At 49.3% G+C, this 17,587-nt stretch overlaps 1 protein-coding gene across 4 annotated transcripts in view; it reads left to right on the forward strand.

Moving 5' to 3' along the window:
- XYLB (xylulokinase) overlaps positions 1-17,587 on the forward strand; it is a 452,351-nt gene that overhangs the window by 233,723 nt on the left and 201,041 nt on the right. For all 4 annotated transcript variants that reach the window (XM_073677727.1, XM_073677730.1, XM_073677731.1 and 1 more), the window contains 2 exons: positions 8,928-9,009; positions 11,364-11,404. In XM_073677727.1, coding sequence (XP_073533828.1) covers positions 8,928-9,009; positions 11,364-11,404 — 123 coding nt within the window. The remainder of the gene's footprint in view (positions 1-8,927; positions 9,010-11,363; positions 11,405-17,587) is intronic.

Below are 17,587 nucleotides of genomic sequence, written 5' to 3' on the forward strand. Positions count from 1 at the left end.
CTGCGGACCCCCTGCTGCAGACCCCCTGCTGCGGACCCCCTGCTGTGGACCCCCTGCTGTGGACCCTGTGGATCGCGTCTGCCGCTGCCGCCGCTGATCAGCAGGTAGTATTGCCCCCACTCCCCCCGACCCCCCCCTCCACCCCCGCCCCCTCTCCACCCCCCCCTCCACTTTCATACCTGCACCCCGACCTCCGCTCCCTCTGCCACGTCTTCATCCACCGGCTGCTGCTCTCCTTCTGACAGCCGGTGGACTGTGATCACAGCAGCAGCAGGCTCAGTGTAAATTCCCTGCTCCTGTGATCAAACCCACCATCCCCCAGTCCCAGTGATATCACCCCCCACCTCCCAATAATCACCCCCTCCCCCAGTGTTCACCCCCCCCGTTCCCAGTGTTCACCCCCCCATCCCAGTGATCATCCCCCCCCCCCTGCAAACCCAGTGATCACCCCCCTGCTCCTGCCGGCTCCTGCTCCCCTTTCTGCCCCAGTAATCACCCCCCTGCTCCTGCCGGCTCCTGCTCCCCTTTCTGCCCCAGTAATCACCCCTCTGCTCCTGCCGGCTCCTGCTCCCCTTTCTGCCCCAGTAATCACCCCCCTGCTCCTGCCGGCTCCTGCTCCCCTTTCTGCCCCAGTAATCACCCCCCTGCTCCTGCCGGCTCCTGCTCCCCTTTCTGCCCCAGTAATCACCCCCCTGCTCCTGCCGGCTCCTGCTCCCCTTTCTGCCCCAGTAATCACCCCCCTGCTCCTGCCGGCTCCTGCTCCCCTTTCTGCCCCAGTAATCACCCCCCTGCTCCTGCCGGCTCCTGCTCCCCTTTCTGCCCCAGTAATCACCCCCCTGCTCCTGCCGGCTCCTGCTCCCCTTTCTGCCCCAGTAATCACCCCCCTGCTCCTGCCGGCTCCTGCTCCCCTTTCTGCCCCAGTAATCACCCCCCTGCTCCTGCCGGCTCCTGCTCCCCTTTCTGCCCCAGTAATCATCCCCCTGCTCCTGCTGGCTCCTGCTCCCCTTTCTGCCCCAGTAATCACCCACCTGCTCCTGCCGGCTCCTGCTCCCCTTTCTGCCCCAGCAATCACCCCCCCGATGCTGCCGGCCTCCTACCCCCCCTTGCTGCTGCCGGCAGGCCCCAGTGATCACCCCCCTTGCTGCTGCTGCTGGCTCCTCCATCTCCTCAGCCCCCTCCTACGCCTGACCGCCCCATACGTCTGACCGCCCCCTACGCCTGACTGCCCCCTACGCCTGACTGCCCCCTACGCCTGACTGCCCCCTACGCCTGACTGCCCCCTACGCCTGACTGCCCCCTACGCCTGACTGCCCCCTACGCCTGACTGACCCCTACGCCTGACTGACCCCTACGCCTGACTGCCCCCTACGCCTGACTGCCCCCTACGCCTGACTGCCCCCTACGCCTGACTGCCCCCTACGCCTGACCGGCCCCTACGCCTGACCGCCCCCACACGTGACTGCAGAAGGTTACACCAAGCACACACACGTACACTCACACTATAATAAAGTTTTGATTTTTTTTTTTTTTTTTTACACACGCACAAAGCACACAAAATGTCCCTCCCGTCCCGCTCATCCCAGTCTAGGGCGTACTCAGCTGAGGAGGCTATGTCAGGTTGGTGTGTGTGTTGTAGTGTATATGAGATTGTGTGTGTGTGTGTGTGTGTGGTGTATGCACTACAATATACCACACCGCACACCAACCTGACATGCACTACACAATGGTGTCCGCTAACAAATTGGAACCATGTTGCGTTTGGAGAGTCCCTGTGTGCCCAAACATTGGAGTTCCCCAACAAGTGACCCCATTTTGGAAACTAGACCCCCCAAGGCACCTATATAGATGCATAGTGAGCACTTGGAACCCCCAGGTGCTTCACAAATTGATTGATAAAAATGAAAAAGTGGAAAAAAAAACACTTTTTTATTTTTACGGATTAATTTGCTAAGGACCTGGGGGTCCCAAGTGCTCACTTTGCATCTAGATAGGTGCCTTGGGGGGTCTAGTTTCCAAAATGGGGTCACTTGTGGGGAAGCTCCAATGTTTGGGCACACAGCGGCTCTCCAAACGCAACATGGTGTCTTCTAACAATTTGAGTCGACAATTTGTTAGTGGACACCATGTTGCATTTGGAGAGCCGCTGTGTGCCCAGACATTGGAGCTCCCCCACAAGTGACCCCATTTTGGAAACTAGACCCCCCAAGGCACCTATCTAGATGCATAGTGAGCACTTGGAACCCCCAGGTGCTTCACAAATTGATTCATAAAAATGAAAAAGTGGAAAAAAAAACACTTTTTTATTTTTACGGATTAATTTGTGAAGGACCTGGGGGTTCCAAGTGCTCACTATGCATCTAGGTAGGTGCCTTGGGGGGTCTAGTTTCCAAAATGGGGTCACTTGTGGGGGAGCTCCAATGTTTGGGCACACAGCGGCTCTCCAAACGCAACATGATGTCTTCTAACAATTTGAGTCGACAATTTGTTAGCGGACACCATGTTGCTTTTGGAGAGCCGCTGTGTGCCCAAACATTGGAGTTCCCCCACAAGTGACCCCATTTTGGAAACTAGACCCCCCAAGGCACCTATCTAGATGCATAGTGAGCACTTGGAACCCCCAGGTGCTTCACAAATTGATTCATAAAAATGAAAAAGTGGAGAAAAAAACACTTCTTTGATTTTTACGGATTAATTTGTGAAGGATCTGCTGGTTCCAAGTGCTCACTATGCATCTAGATAGGTGCCTTGGGGGGTCTAGTTTCCAAAATGGGGTCACTTGTAGGTGAGCTCCAATGTTTGGGCACACAGCGGCTCTCCAAACGCGACATGGTGTCCGCAAACAAATTGAATGGAAAATCGGCTCAAATTGTTAGCGGACACCATGTTGCATTTGGAGAGCCCCTAATGTGCCTAAAAAGTGGAGCTCCCCCACAAGTGACCCCATTTTGGAAACTAGACCCCCCAAGGCACCTATCTAGATGCATAGTGAGCACTTGGAACCCCCAGGTGCTTCACAAAATGATCTATGAAAACAAAAAAGTACTTTTTTTTTCACAAAAATTTTCTTTTAGCCTAAATTTTTTAATTTTCACATGGGTAACAGGATAAAATGCATCCTAAAATGTGTTGGTCAATTTCTCCTGAGTACACTGATGCCTCATATGTGGTCATAAACCACTGTTTGGGCGCATGGCAGGGCTCAGAAGAGAAGGAGCGCAATTTGACTTTTGGAGCTAATTTTCCATTCAAAAAGTAAAATGGCGCTCCTTCCCTTCTGAGCCCTGCCGTGTGCCCAAACAGTGGATTATGACCACATATGAGGTATCAATGTACTCAGGAGAAATTGACCAACAAATTTTAGGATGTATTTTATTCTGTTACCCATGAGAAAATTAAAAAATTTAGGCTAAAAGAAAATTTTTGTTAGAAAAATAAAAATGTTCATTTTTTTCTTCCATGTGGCTTTAGTTCCTGTGATGCACCTGAAGGGTTAATAATCTTCTTGAATGTAGTTTTGAGTAGCTTGAGGGGTGCAGTTTTTGGAATGGTGTCACTTTTGGGTGTTTTCTGTCATACAGACCCCTCAAAGGGACTTCAAATGTCATGTGTTCACTAAAAAAATGGTTTTGTAAATTTTGCTAGAAGAAAGATAAATTGCTGATGAACTTTGAACCCTTCAAACTTCCTACCAAATTTTTTTTTTTTTTCCAAAATTGTGCTGATGTAAAGTAGACATGCGGGAAATGTTATTTATTAACTATTTTGTGTCACATCACTCTCTGGTTTAGTAGAATAAAAATTCAAAATTTGAAAATTGCAAAATTTTCAAATTTTTTCCCATATTTCTGATTTTTTCACAAATAAACGCAAATATTATCGACCTAAATTTAATATTAACATGAAGCCCAATATGTCACGAAAAAACAGTCTCAGAATCGCTAGGATCCGTTGAAGTGTTCCAGAGTTTTTACTTCGTAAAGGGACACTGGTCAGAATTGACAAAAATGCCAAGGTCTTTAGGGTCAAAATAGGCTGGGTCCTGAAGGGGTTAAAAAAAATATTCGGCTTTTCTGTCTTTTGATCGCCAGCCAAGGTAAAGCCAGGCTGCTGGGGGTGGCAGTACGTAGCTGTCTGCTTTATCTGCGGTGAGAATCAAAAATTCTGCGGAGTGCTACATCGTTTTTAAAAATTTCTTTTCACACTTCTATATGTGACAGACCCAACAGCCAATCGCAGATGCTGTCAAAGAGGATGGGCGTCTGTGTTTGGCTGTTTGAGTAATGTACAATTAGCCCATACATTCTAGTATGGTACTATGTATGGGCTGCTTTTTCTGTGTCAGCGTCTGTGATTGGCTGTTGGGACTGTCACACATATAGAAGTGTGAAAATAAATAAATAATAAAACAAAAATGACATAGCACCCTGCAGAATTTTTGATTCTCAGCGCAGATAAAGCAGACAGCTATGGGCTGCCACCTCCAGCTGCCTGGTTTTACCTCAAAAGTCAGGAAAGCCCAATGTTTTTTTTCTAATTATTTAAAAAACTAACAAAAAAAAAACATGTGGGCTCCCGCCATATTTTGATCGCCAGTCGCAGCTGGGGGCTGGGATTCGCAGCATGGTAAGGCCCAAGCATTCTGGGCCCCCCACGCTGAAAACGGCAGCCCGCAGCCCTGGTGGGGGGTGGCACGCTGGGCAATAATGGGGTTAGTACCAGCTTTGTATTATCAGCTGGCACTAAGCCTGAAATTCATGGCGTCACGCCAAACTAGACATGGCCACCATGAATTTCTAGTAAACAGAAAAAAAAACACAACACAGAAATTTTTTTTAATAAAAATAAAACACAAAACACATGTAGGGACTCCATCTTTAATAAAAAACAAAATCCTTGCTCTGACGTAATCCACGAATCTTCTGTCTCCAGCTCTGCTACATCTTTGCCATCAGACAAATATGCCTGCTGACAGAGATGAGCAGGCACAGAATGACACTAGAACACAGTTGTCAGAGAAGTGATCAGCTGGCCTCCAGCCGCCGGCATGATAGTACCACAGAGGCTGGCAGGACATACTAGGCATGATTCATGCCTTGTATGTCTTGCCAGCCTCTGTGGTACTATCATGCCCACCCGGCATGTCCTGCCAGCCAGCTACTGGTGGTAGTAGTACTAGCTGATAGTACTACAAAGGGCCGGCTCCAGTTTTTTCTGGGCCCCGGGCGAAAGAGTCTCAGTGGGCCCCTTTTAACACATACCACGATTCATGATGCACAGATACTGCAGAGAAATAGAAGTATAGTACAATGCAAAGATTTCACTTCTTACATTACATGAGTGATATCTATTGTAAATTCTACAATAGCTCAGAAACCGGCGAATCGCTCCACACAGTATACTGGCCCCCCAAAAAATGTTCCATACAGGATACTGGTCCCCATATAAGGCTCCATACAGGATACTGGCCCCCATATAACGCTCCCCACAGTATACTGGCCCCCATAAAATGCTCCATACAGGATACTGGCCCCCATATAAAGCTCCATGCAGGCTGTTCCCCCCACATAATGCTGTTTGTAGGCTGCCCCCCCCCTTATAATGCCCCATGCAGGCTGTTCCCCCTTATAATGCCCCATGCAGGATGTCATCCCCCATATAATTCCCCTTGGAGGATGCCACTTCCCTCCCATATAATGCCCTATGCAGGATGTCCCTTTCCCCCCCATATAATGCCCCATGCAGAATGTCACCCCTCATATAATGCCCCATGCAAGATGTCACTCCCCCCATATAATGCCCCATGCAGGATATCACTCCCCCCCCACATATAATGCCCCATGCAGGATGCCACCCCCCCCCCTATATAATGCCCCATGCAGGATGTCACTTTTCCCCCCCATATAATGCCCCATGCAGGATGTCACCCCCCCTTATAATGCCCCATGTAGGATGTCCCTTCCCCCCCATATAATGCCCCATGCAGGATGTCACCCCCCCATATAATGCCCCATGCAGGATGGCACCCCCCCTTATAATGCCCCATGCAGGATGTCACCCCCCCCTTATAATGCCCCATGTAGGTTGTCCCCCCCCATATAATGCCCCATGTAGGATGTCACTTCCCCCATATAATGCCCCATGCAGGATGTCCCATTCCCCCCCCATATAATGCCCCATGCAGGATGTCACTTCCCCCCCATATAATGCCCGATGCAGGATTTCACTTCCCCCCATATAATGCCCCATGCAGGATGTCACTTCCCCCCCATATAATGCCCATGCAGGATGTCCCTTCCATCCCCCATATAATACCCCATGCAGGATGTCACCCCCCTCTCTTTATAATGCCCCATGCAGGATATCACCCCCCTCTCTTTAAAATGCCCAATGCAGGATGTCACCCCCCTCTTTATAATGCCCAATGCAGGATGTCACCCCCCCTCTTTATAATGCCCAATGCAGGATGTCACCCCCCTCTCTTTAAAATGCCCAATGCAGGATGTCACCCCCCTCTCTTTAAAATGCCCAATGCAGTATGTCACCCCCCCTCTTTAAAATGGCCAATGCAAGAGGTCACCCCCTCTTTAAAATGCCCCATGCAGGATGTCACCCCACCATATAATGCCCCATGCAGGATGTCACCTCCCCCATATAATGCCCCTTGCAGGATGTCACCTCCCCCATATAATGCCCCATGCAGGCTGTTACCCCCCCATATAATGCCCCATGCAGGCTGTCACTTCCCATATAATGCCCCATGCCTCCATACATTAAAAAAAAAAAAAATCAAATACTCACCTCCCTCCTCCTCACCTGCTGCCCCTGCTCAGGTCTGTACTCCAGCGTCGCCGGCGTCTTCCCGCTCTGCGCTGCCTGTGACGGCTCAGGGGAGGGCGCGGTGTAAATACGTCACAGCACCCTCTGACCTGAGACGTCACAGGGAGTGCACAGCAGGAAGACAGCGGATCTGCGGAGGCACGAGGAGAGGTAAGTATCCGGCTGTCGGGGCCCTGAGCAAGCGGGGGAGAAGGGTGGGCGCTGGCACCGCTCTTCTCCACCCATAGCCCGGCGGGGAGCCTGACGGCGAGTGGGCCCCCCGCCTGCTCAGGGCCCCGGCACTTGCCCGGGTGCTGACGCCGGCCCTGACTACCACACCACCAGTGGCTGGCAGAACATGCCGGGTGGGCAGGATAGTACCACAGAGGCTGGCAAGACATACTAGGCAGGCATGATTCATGCCTAGTATGTCCTGCCAGCCTCTTTGGTACTATCATGCCCACCCAGCATGTCCTGCCAGCCCCTGGTGGTAGTACATGCTGCTAGGCATAGTACCAGTAACCAGAGGCTGGCAGCAGGACATGCTAGGCAATGGGCATGATGATAATCATGCCCATTGCCCTGTAGTATCTACTGCCAGCCTCGGCCAGGGGTCCTCCAAGTCACCCCCCGATCCCTGCTTTTCATACTCACGCGTCGAGATGAGATGCAGGTCTGCAGCCGTTGCCTGGAGCAACGTACTCCACAGCTTCCACAGGAAGCAGTCCCAGGGCGATGACGTCATCACCCTGAGACTGACCTCCTGCGCACGCGCCGGCAGTGTCGCACTGCGCAGAGGAGGCAGAGGGGCACTCTCCCTGCTCTCCCTGCTTTGCTGCTGCAGAGGGCCCATCACTAATCATATTGGCAGTGCTGCAGATATGATTAGCGAACCGGGAGGGCCCTCTGTTCTCTGTACAGGGCCCAGGGGGTGTAGGGGGCGGGGCTTGGGGTCGTGGGCATCGGGACTCTGGGCCCACCGGGGGTTTCCCGATCCTCCGGTAGGCCAGTACGCCCCTGGTCAGGAGGGCCTCATACACATTAGACTGTCGGCTGATTCTGGCAATGTTGGTTGACTTTAGTTTTATGTGTATGGGGCCATTAGTAGTCTCTTGATCTGTTTTTTTTGTAAAGTCCTGGAAATCTGGCACCTAAGCAGATTTGTGTCCGCTCCATATTAACTGTAATTGATCTACTCAGTGGTTGTGAATGCACATCAGTGTCTACTTCCAATTGTCAGTAAAATAATAGACAATAATGAAAGGCAAATGGCTATTCAACTGCTGACACCAGAGAAAACAAGGCAAACAATAAGTATATCTGTGGGAGAGAGTAAGATATTCTTTAATGGTTGTGTCCATCATTGCAACCATTTCTTTTCATTCTCTATCACAGCTTATATAAAGACCTACAGTTCTCAGCATAAAGTACACCCCATTTAAAAAAGCAAGAATGTAATCAATATCTCACTGAATACAAAATTTCCAAAAATTTGACAAGACTGAGTTTCAAAAAACATTGTTTTTAACCCATAGCATGAAAGTAAACTCTTCAGTTTTACTCAGATTAGTTGATGCAAAAATGAATGCACCCCACATGAAAAACTACTGAATCTAGTATTTTGCATGACCTCCATGATTTTTAAGGACAGGACCAAGTCTTCTAGGCATGAAGTCAACAAGTTGACGACATACTATAACATCTGTCTTTTTCCATTCTTCAAGAATGAGCTCTTTTAGAGCCTGGATACTGGATGGACAGTGATGCTCAACTTTTCTCTTCAGAATTCCCCATAGGTGTTTGATTGGGTTCAGATCAGGAGACACTTGGCCACAGAATCACTTTCACCCTGTTCTTCTTCAGAAATACAACAGTGGCCTTAGATGTGTGTTTTGTATCATTGTCATGTTGGAAAAGTGCACGTCTACCAAGGGCACAGAGTGATGGGAGCTATAAGAGATGTAGCACACATAATTTAACATGGCACATAGGTTTGCTGCTTCTTTGTGTGTAATGTGATAAGTTTCAATGTAATGTTTGCGACATATGTTGCCTGTTGATTATAGTTTTAAGATCAATACATCTTTTCATTTTTACCTTTCCTTCTTCAGGGAAATGTGTCTTTGTACTACGTCCAACGCTATGGATTTAGTGCTCTCTGTAGAGTTATTGCATTCACTGGCGATAATCCAGGTATGTACATTCTTATATCACTTTAAGGCCATGTTCAGATTTTGAGTTATGGCACCATTACTGTATTAGGCGGGGGCTACACAGTGACTTTATCTGTGACCCAGGTTGACTGATCAGAGATTGCTCTGTGCCGCTACTACATTGCAGTATAACGCAGGGGACTGGGGTTGTGTTGCAGCCGGCAAAATACTGCAGATTTAAGCATTTCACAAACTGCTTGTGACTTTTTGTGACTTCCATGTTGCGGTCTTGGTACTTTGCAGATCTTAATGTGACCCTATTCACCTGCATTATGCTGTGATGTAGCAGCGGCATACAACAATCTTTGAGTGAGCTTCCTGTGTAGAAACCAAATTTGCCATTTAACCCCAGCCTGAAAAGGCCATACAATGCAAGAATCAAAGGAAAATCGCATCTATAATTTTTCTCTAATGAGGGTAATGGGATGCTACCATGAAAAAAATGCCACCTGCCCTAAAAGAGAACCTGCCATTACTATTTAGCGTGTTAAAGTAAATGCATGGCCATAAAGACACTGATATACAGATTCAATATATGCCTTTAGTGAAGAAATCCGCCTCCTGGTTGTTCTTTAATCAGCATTTGAAGTTTGGGTGTAATAACCTTTCGGTGCATAGAGGTGGTAGTGTCTTTGGCTTTCTCCAGCCCCTCTGCTTGCCTCTGGTGTCTGTATCTGCCTCCTTTTTTAAAGTTTACGCTGCACCATCCTCGCCACGGGTGGGGGTTGTGCAGATTCATCTCCCTTCAGTCTTCAGTAAAATAGTTCCGGTGGCGGCACATGCACAGATTTAGATCTCAGTTCACCATTGACCACCATTTTACTGAAGACCGTCAGGTCAGTCTACACATGCTGTGCCACCGGAACTATTTTACTGAAACCTGCTGGGAGGTCAGTCTGCACGTGCACCGCCACCGGCACCATCTTAATGAAGACAGCCGGGAGATCAGTCTGCACATGCTGCGCCATCGGTGCCATTTTACTGAAAACCGCTGGGAGGTCAGTCTGTGCGTACACCACCACCGGTATTATTTTACTGAAAGCTGCTGGGAGGTCAGTCTGCACATGCACCATGTGACGGGTGTGTCAGAAGTGACCGACAGTCGCCCTGCAGTTGGTTGCAGGAGATCTCTTCGTTTGGCATTACAGATACCTTCTTAGAAGCTGTCTCTCTAGGACAAAGCAGCTACCTTCCTCCCGCTAATTAACACCCTGGCCAGGGTGTATAAATACCTGCTGTTTGCTAGAGGGTGGGGCCCGCGATACTCACATGACCCCCTGTAAAGGCTTGAGGCAAGTGCAGTACTTCTTCCTCTCTGGTGCTAAGAGGACATGTGTTCAGCCCTCTAAAATAGACTAAAGCTAAGCTCTCTTCCCTTGTTTGTTCCCCCTTGTTGTCTTTAGTTTTCAGTGGGGATCGACTAGCGCTCATCCCCTCCCTTCCCTAGCCAGGGCCAAATGCCAGGGAAAGACAGGGTGAGGTTCCTGTGCGGCGATTAGTGCTTAACCAATATAGGGACGTTTAGGGCAGACAGGGTGATATAAGGTCAGCCTAGGAGGTCTCCACTACCCCCTTTCCCTAGAGTCTGGGTCCCCTTTTCCCCCTTCCCTTTGTGTTGCACTTACTCTTTCCTACACCTTGCGTGGCATTCCGCCACCGGTATCATTTTACTGAAGGCCGCTGTAAGGTCAGTCTGCACATGCTGCGCCACCGACACCATTTTACTGAAGGCCACTGGGAGGTCAGTCTGCACATGCTGCGCCACCGGCGTCATTTTACTGAAGACTGCTGGCAGATGAATCTGCTCAAGAGCCACCCGTGGCCAAGATGGCGCCGCTGCAAACATTGAAAAAGGAGGTAGATGCATACACTAGAGGCAGGCATAGAGGCCTGGGCAGAGCCAAGGACCCTACCCACATTCATGCCCCTATGCATCAAAAGCTTATTACACCCAAACTTCAAATGCAGATTAAAGAACTCCCAGGATGCTCCGTTTTGGCCATGTCTTTACTTTAACATGCAAAATCGGGAGGACGGGTTCTATTTAAAACTGAACAGTCCTGTGCCAAATAATGGGAATATGGTCCCAGTGCTACATCCTGAAATCTGTCCGCCGCATCATAGGACAAGAAAGCAGCAAAACAGATAAAGCCTTCGTCTTATCTTTGAGTCAGAATTGCCCGTCACTACCACGTTTAGGAAGAAAATGTTCCCTTATTGGGTTAGATCCATAAAGCCATGTTTTTGTGAATATGAAAGCTGCAGTTATTGCTCACTGAATTAATATGCATCTAGTGGTCGCACTATTGCACTAACACTCTGTGCTCTTTACAGCATCTCTGGCCGGAATGAGACTAGAGGAAGGGGATATTGCAGTAAGTGCATTGCCAGCTACTAATGTGTGCACGTTTCCAATTTTCATACTTTTTGGTTGTCATAGAACAATAAGCTGAAAACTTCAAAATACACAGAGAGGAGGTCATGGCTGAAAGTTATTTCTCCCATAAACAACAGAAAACCACCACCAGACTCCCTCTTACTTCCTGTTGGAATAAAGTATGTCACTTATTAAAGAGGTACTCCGGGAGTAGAAAAAAAATAACTAAAGGAAATGTCATTATAAATAAATTACTAAATAACATTTATTAGCAATTATGCTTGTTTTATCCAGGAAGGTAGTCAGTGCAGTACATTTTAATGGCCTCTGCTTTGTTAGACTGTCAGAGACCTGTCCTAGAATATTAATAGGATCGATGCCTGTGAGCATGTGCAGTAGGAGATGTTAATAGGATCGGTGCCTGTGAGCATGTGCAGTAGGAGGCGTTAATAGGATCGGTGCCTGTGAGCATGTGCAGTAGGAGACGTTAATAGGATCGGTGCCTGTGAGCATGTGCAGTAGGAGACGTTAATAGGATCGGTGCCTGTGAGCATGTGCAGTAGGAGACGTTAATAGGATCGGTGCCTGTGAGCATGTGCAGTAGGAGACATTAATAGGATTGGTGCCTGTGAGCATGTGCAGTAGGAGGCTCCGCTGCTGTGACCTGGAGTTCATTGTACCATGTGCTATCAAACTATCTACAGGTCACAACAGCAGATTTCAGTCATTTTAAAGTATTTCACTGATCACACTTTGTTTAGAGAGGTAATTTGCTAGTTAAAGATCTTTAGAAATTAATTTATAATGACATTTTCTTTAGTTATTTCTTTTTTTTTCTTATTCCTACAAAACCCTTTAATATACAATATTCACTTCTTAGGCTAAGGAGGCCACCACATACACATCTTTAGCCGATGCCTGGCCAGCTTTTTTATCATTTGTGTAGCCAGTATAGCACCTACGTGAAAAAGAAAATATTTACTTAATGGCAAAATCCAGTAAAAGTTTTCTCCTAATATCATAGATAAATGTGTGAAAGTCTGTGGCCTCAGATCATCAATGATTTTCAGAATGAAAGGGCTTTATAGAGTATTGAATGTTGATCCAGTCTTATCGACACTTGGGACCAGAAGAGAAAATGTTCCTTTTAGGGTGGGTTGGTTCCTATCCTATGGTGATGGCACCGGAGAATCCAGATAGCGCTCCCTGTTTGTGCTGGGAGGATTCACAAGTCTGCTATTACATACAGTGACTGCAGACTTTCATTCCAAAACTGCACAACCGTATGTTCACATAGTTTTTCGGCGAATCCAAGTAAAAAAAAGTGTTAAAAAATTGCAGGCTTTTGTGTGTTATTTGGGGCTGATTTTGTATATATGTAGTTTTTCTTTGCTTTCATTTAATTTTTATGTCAAATTTCCCCCAAGTTATTTTTTTCCACGTTAGAATAAAGCATGCGTCAAGCAGTTGTGAAGAGTATTTTTAGAATTAATTTTGGCATGACCAACGTTCAAAAAAACCTTTTTTATTTAAAAATTGAATGTGAGATATAACAATACGTGTCCTGGTGGACCCTAAGTGTAGCTGTGTTATGCTTCTGGGTTTGAACCCTTGAGCCAGTGTTTTGTGGTCAGCTTCTCTGTCTGCCGAGCCTCATCAGATACACCTTTTCTCCGGGTGTTTAGGTTCTGTTATCCTGGCTGCAGTCTGTTTAGCATAACACAGATGTCTTCATTTGTCTGCTCTATCACCTTTCGGGTGCGGCTTTATATTATGTCCCCTTGCTGGCATTCCTGCTGGTGATCTTTTCTTGTGGATATTCAGCCATTCTACTGTAGCTTAAAGCCAGTCAGTGAAATTCCAACAAGGGTTTATCTTTTTGCTGTTTCTGTTCTTTACTCTGCACCTAGCTTCTGTTTCTTTTTAGGAAGAAGACGGCATATTTTCTAACTATATGTACTTTATACTTTATTTTAATCACTCTGAGATCTTTCTTTTTTTCAGCACACTTTCCCTTTTGTAGGTAATTTACACTCTGCCCTGCCCTCCGGTCCTTTAGGAGGAACGTGAAGCACTGCTGTCTTTCAGGCAGCATAGGTCTGAGCTGCCATCTTCTAGTCTGTGGTTAGGGCTATCTCGGCTCACGGAGGAACCTTGAGGGACTGCTGGTCAGGATCTGTAGTCTGTACAGGAATTGGCAGGGTCAATTGCAGTTTTTAGTTTGTTACTTATTTTCCAGAATGAGCTGCTACTCTACCATAACAAGCTGCTTTATAATGAGGAGGGGATCTTGTTGCAGTTTTTACATCAGGGCCAAAGTTCCGCCAGCAAGTGTGACCTTTTTATAGTAATGAAGTACATTCTTTCTCAACTCCAGTCCTCAATACTTTATCAACAGGGAATGTTTGTAGGATTTCTTAAATATTGCACATCTTCTATAATTACTGATCAGGCATTAAGAAGATCTCTCATTCTCTCTATCGCAGGGATGTCAAACTCCAACACACAGAGGGCCAAAATTAAAAACTTGGACAAAGTCGCGGGCCAACCAGTATGCAGTGTAATGGGCCCCACAAAGTCCTTCATACAGAATAATGGGCCCCACATAGTTCTCCATACAGTATTATGGGCACCACATAGTCTTCCATACAGAATAATGGCCCCACATAGGCCTCCATATAGAATAATGGGCCTTACATAGCCCTCCATACAGAATAATGGGCCCCACATAGTCCTCCATACAGTATTATGGGCACTACACAGCTCTCCTTACAGAATATTGGGCCTCACATAGTCCTCCATGCAGAATAATGGGCCCAACATAGTCCTCCATACAGAATAATGGGCCCCGCATAGCCCTCCATGCAAAATAATGGGACCCACATAGCCATACATACAGTATTATGGGCGCCACATAGTCCTCTATGCAGAATAATGGGCCCCACATAGTCCTCCATACAGAATAATGGACCCACATAGTTCTCCATACAGAATAATTTGTCCCACATAGTCCTCCATACAGTACAATGGGCCCCACATATCCCTACATACATTATTATGGGCACCACATAGTCCTCTATGCAGAATAATGGTCCCAACATAGTCCTCCATACAGAATAATAGGCCCCACATAGTCATCCATACAGAATAATGGGCCCCACATAGCCCTACATACAGTATTATGGGCACCACATAGTCCTCTATGCAGAATAATGGTCCCACATAGTCCTCCATACAGAATAATAGGCCCATATAGTCCTCCATACAGAATAATGGGCCCACATAGTTCTCCATACAGAATAATGGCCCCTCATAGTCCTCCATACATAATAATGGTCCCTACATAGTCCTCCATACAGAATAATGACCCCACATAGTCCTCCATATGTGGCGCCCCTGAGGGTTCGGTCGCCACAAGGGGGGATACTGCAGCCTGTCAGCAGGTGTAGTGTTTCCTCACCCAGGTAAGGAAGGTGTACTAATCAGGACCCTGTCTTGCATCCAACACTACACACTCCTGACCTATGGGGGGCAAGTATGCACCATAGTGCTGCCTCAGCTGGATCACGAGTGGGGGGAACCAAAAGTTAGGGGAACCATGTAGTGGGTGGAGGGTGTAGAACACACTTTTAGTTTGCACACATAGTTTTAGATATAATGGCCAGCCATCTTAAGTACAAGGTTCTTGGCTCCGTTCTTTGATTGTGGTCTTTGCAGCTGACAGTGGCCTTGTGTAGGAGCCTGCAGTGTGCTGAAGATGCCCGGTCCTCGTGCTCTGACCTTGACACGAGGAGCGGGTATGAGTTAACAGTGTCTCTATCCCGGTCAAGTTCCCTTGCGTAAGAAGGTCGGGAGCTATAGTGACAGCTCCACAAGCAAAAGGATCCCAGGGAGCACGGACGGAGCGGCGTACGCCACCTGTACTCTCCATTCTGGCCCTGCCAGAGGGACTCCTGCTGCAAGAGGGGTACCGGCCCCCGACATCTGACTTTGCCACTTCATGTCTCTGTCAGAGAAGCCCGGTAGGCTACAGTGGATCCCGTCGGGTGACGGGCGGAACGGAATTGCCGCCTTACCCTATATATGTACATAGTCCAGAGGGAGACCCAGCCTTTGCACACACACGGACAGGAGAGGTTCAAAGGGGACTGTTAGGAACACTCTGAGGGTCCTGATCCAGGCACCTGAAGCACCTGGGTGCGCTGAGCCCTCATCCCTGGTGGCCGCAGTGATCCATGAGGAGCAGGGAGAAGCCTTGCGGCTGAGCTAAAAGAACTGTGAGTAAAAAAACCCTGGAAGACTATCCCTATGGCCTCCGGACTCTTTATTACACACTGTACCACACTGCGCCTAGGTGACCAGGACTACTCCCCCCATCCTCCTGTCCCATCTGCCCTGAGGCACAGCTCCGCCTGTGGGGAGTTATACCATCGCAAGCTGCCACAACACCCGGCCTCAGAGGACTGCTAGCAGCGCTGGTGGCTCATCACCAGACACCGCAGGTGGCGTAGTCGCTAAAACCACTCAAGCCTGAATGCCCTAACTTCCTTTTTAATGTGACGGCCCTGGGCACGGAACGGGTCCAGGCCACGGCTGCATCCCCTCAACATCTGACCCGGCTCCAAGTACCCCCATCTTCCCAGGGCAGGGCTGTGAGCGTCACATCACTGGCGTAGTCGGCAGGATCTCGTGCCCGCAGCAACGGAGAAGATTGCCCATTGCTACCGGGTACTGCGCGCCTTTTTCCACAGACTGTCGTCTTTCAGTTAAAATGGCGCCCGCCCAAGAAGAACGGACGCCATAATGTGCAGAAAGGACAGCGCTTCAGCACCTCCCATCGTGGGCCTGGCTCCCCAATGGCGCCAAAAGAACAGACCGCCCCCTCCATTAGAGACTGTCCACGGGGTAGTGTCCATCACCCCGGAGGGGACGTCCGAGGGAGTGCCTGTCGGCCTTCAGCCCAGGAGCCGCCCCAAAAAGGAGGTGGAGACGAAGAGGTGCAGCCATTGTTGTGCGAGTTCCAGCATCGTCACCACGAGCAGCGACGATGGATGCCAGCGGAGACGGAGCCAGACCCCCTCCCTACCTGAGAGCCCCTGCGGTCCGTAGCTATGGACCGGGTAACCTGGCCAGGAAGCAAATGGAGAAGGCCCTGCGGCATCGGGAGGAGCAACGGCGGGGAAGTGAGTCCCTTCGCCAAGCGACGGCGGCCCAGGAGGAAGAGTGCCTGGAGGGCGCCTGCGGCCTAGCATCGGGTGAGTCGGAAGCCCTTACCCCGGCCGCGGAACAGGCCGAGCCCCTCCTGGACCTCTTGTCCGAGTGCTAGTTCCCAGGTGCGGTATCCTGGGAGAGAGCCTTCTCCGCCCAGCTCCAACCTTCCGCCATGACCGGAGACCTCCGTGGTCTCTCACCTCCCGGTCCGGAGGAACCCGGTTCTGCATTGGGGTCCACGGGCCCCAACCCGGACTAGTCCGCATACTCGGGCCTGCTGCAGCAACCCCTAATGCCGCTTCCGGCCCCCTCCATTACCTGCCCGGCGGCAGAAGAGTGGGCCTGGGAAAACCAGGGGGGCAACTTAATTGGCTTCCCCCGGGAGACCCGAGCTGAAGCTCAGAGGAGGAGCGAGTATTGCTCCCAGCAAATCCAGCACCTGAGTCGGGAGCAGCAGGAACGGGAGCTTCGCTGTGAGCAGCTTCAAGTGCGGGCCAAAGCTGCCAAGTCCCGGGCTCGCCAGAAGGAGGCGTCCAACCCAAGCCCCCGTGAAGAAGGGCAGGTGGTCCGCTTCCACCGTGAGGCGGGATGGGGCTTCATAAGGAGTCCCGGGCTGGAGCGGGACGTCTTCTTCAATCGGCGAGATGTCGAGCCCCAGCTCAAGAAGGGACACCCTGGCCGGAACCTCACCCCGAGTGATATAGTGACTTTCACCCGTCACCGTGGAGAGCGAGGCTGGTACGCCCTGGATATCCATAAAGTGTCCAGGAGCGAGGCCCCTGCGCGCTCCGCTGCTGAGGACCGGCTAGCCTCTGTCGGGAGGAATGAGCCCTTTCCTCGGCGGGAACCCATGGACTGAGCAGCCCCCGGCTGCTGTTGCAGTTTAAAAGTTTGAAAGTTTAATTGTTGTGTTTATATGTTTTACCCCTACTTCTAGAGACATTGGTCCCTGTGGACTATGGCAGGCGGC

This window comes from Phyllobates terribilis, unplaced genomic scaffold (genome assembly GCF_046119375.1).
Source record: "Phyllobates terribilis strain yellow unplaced genomic scaffold, ASM4611937v1 Scaffold_4__5_contigs__length_816908805, whole genome shotgun sequence".
NCBI classification, from domain to species: domain Eukaryota; kingdom Metazoa; phylum Chordata; class Amphibia; order Anura; family Dendrobatidae; genus Phyllobates; species Phyllobates terribilis.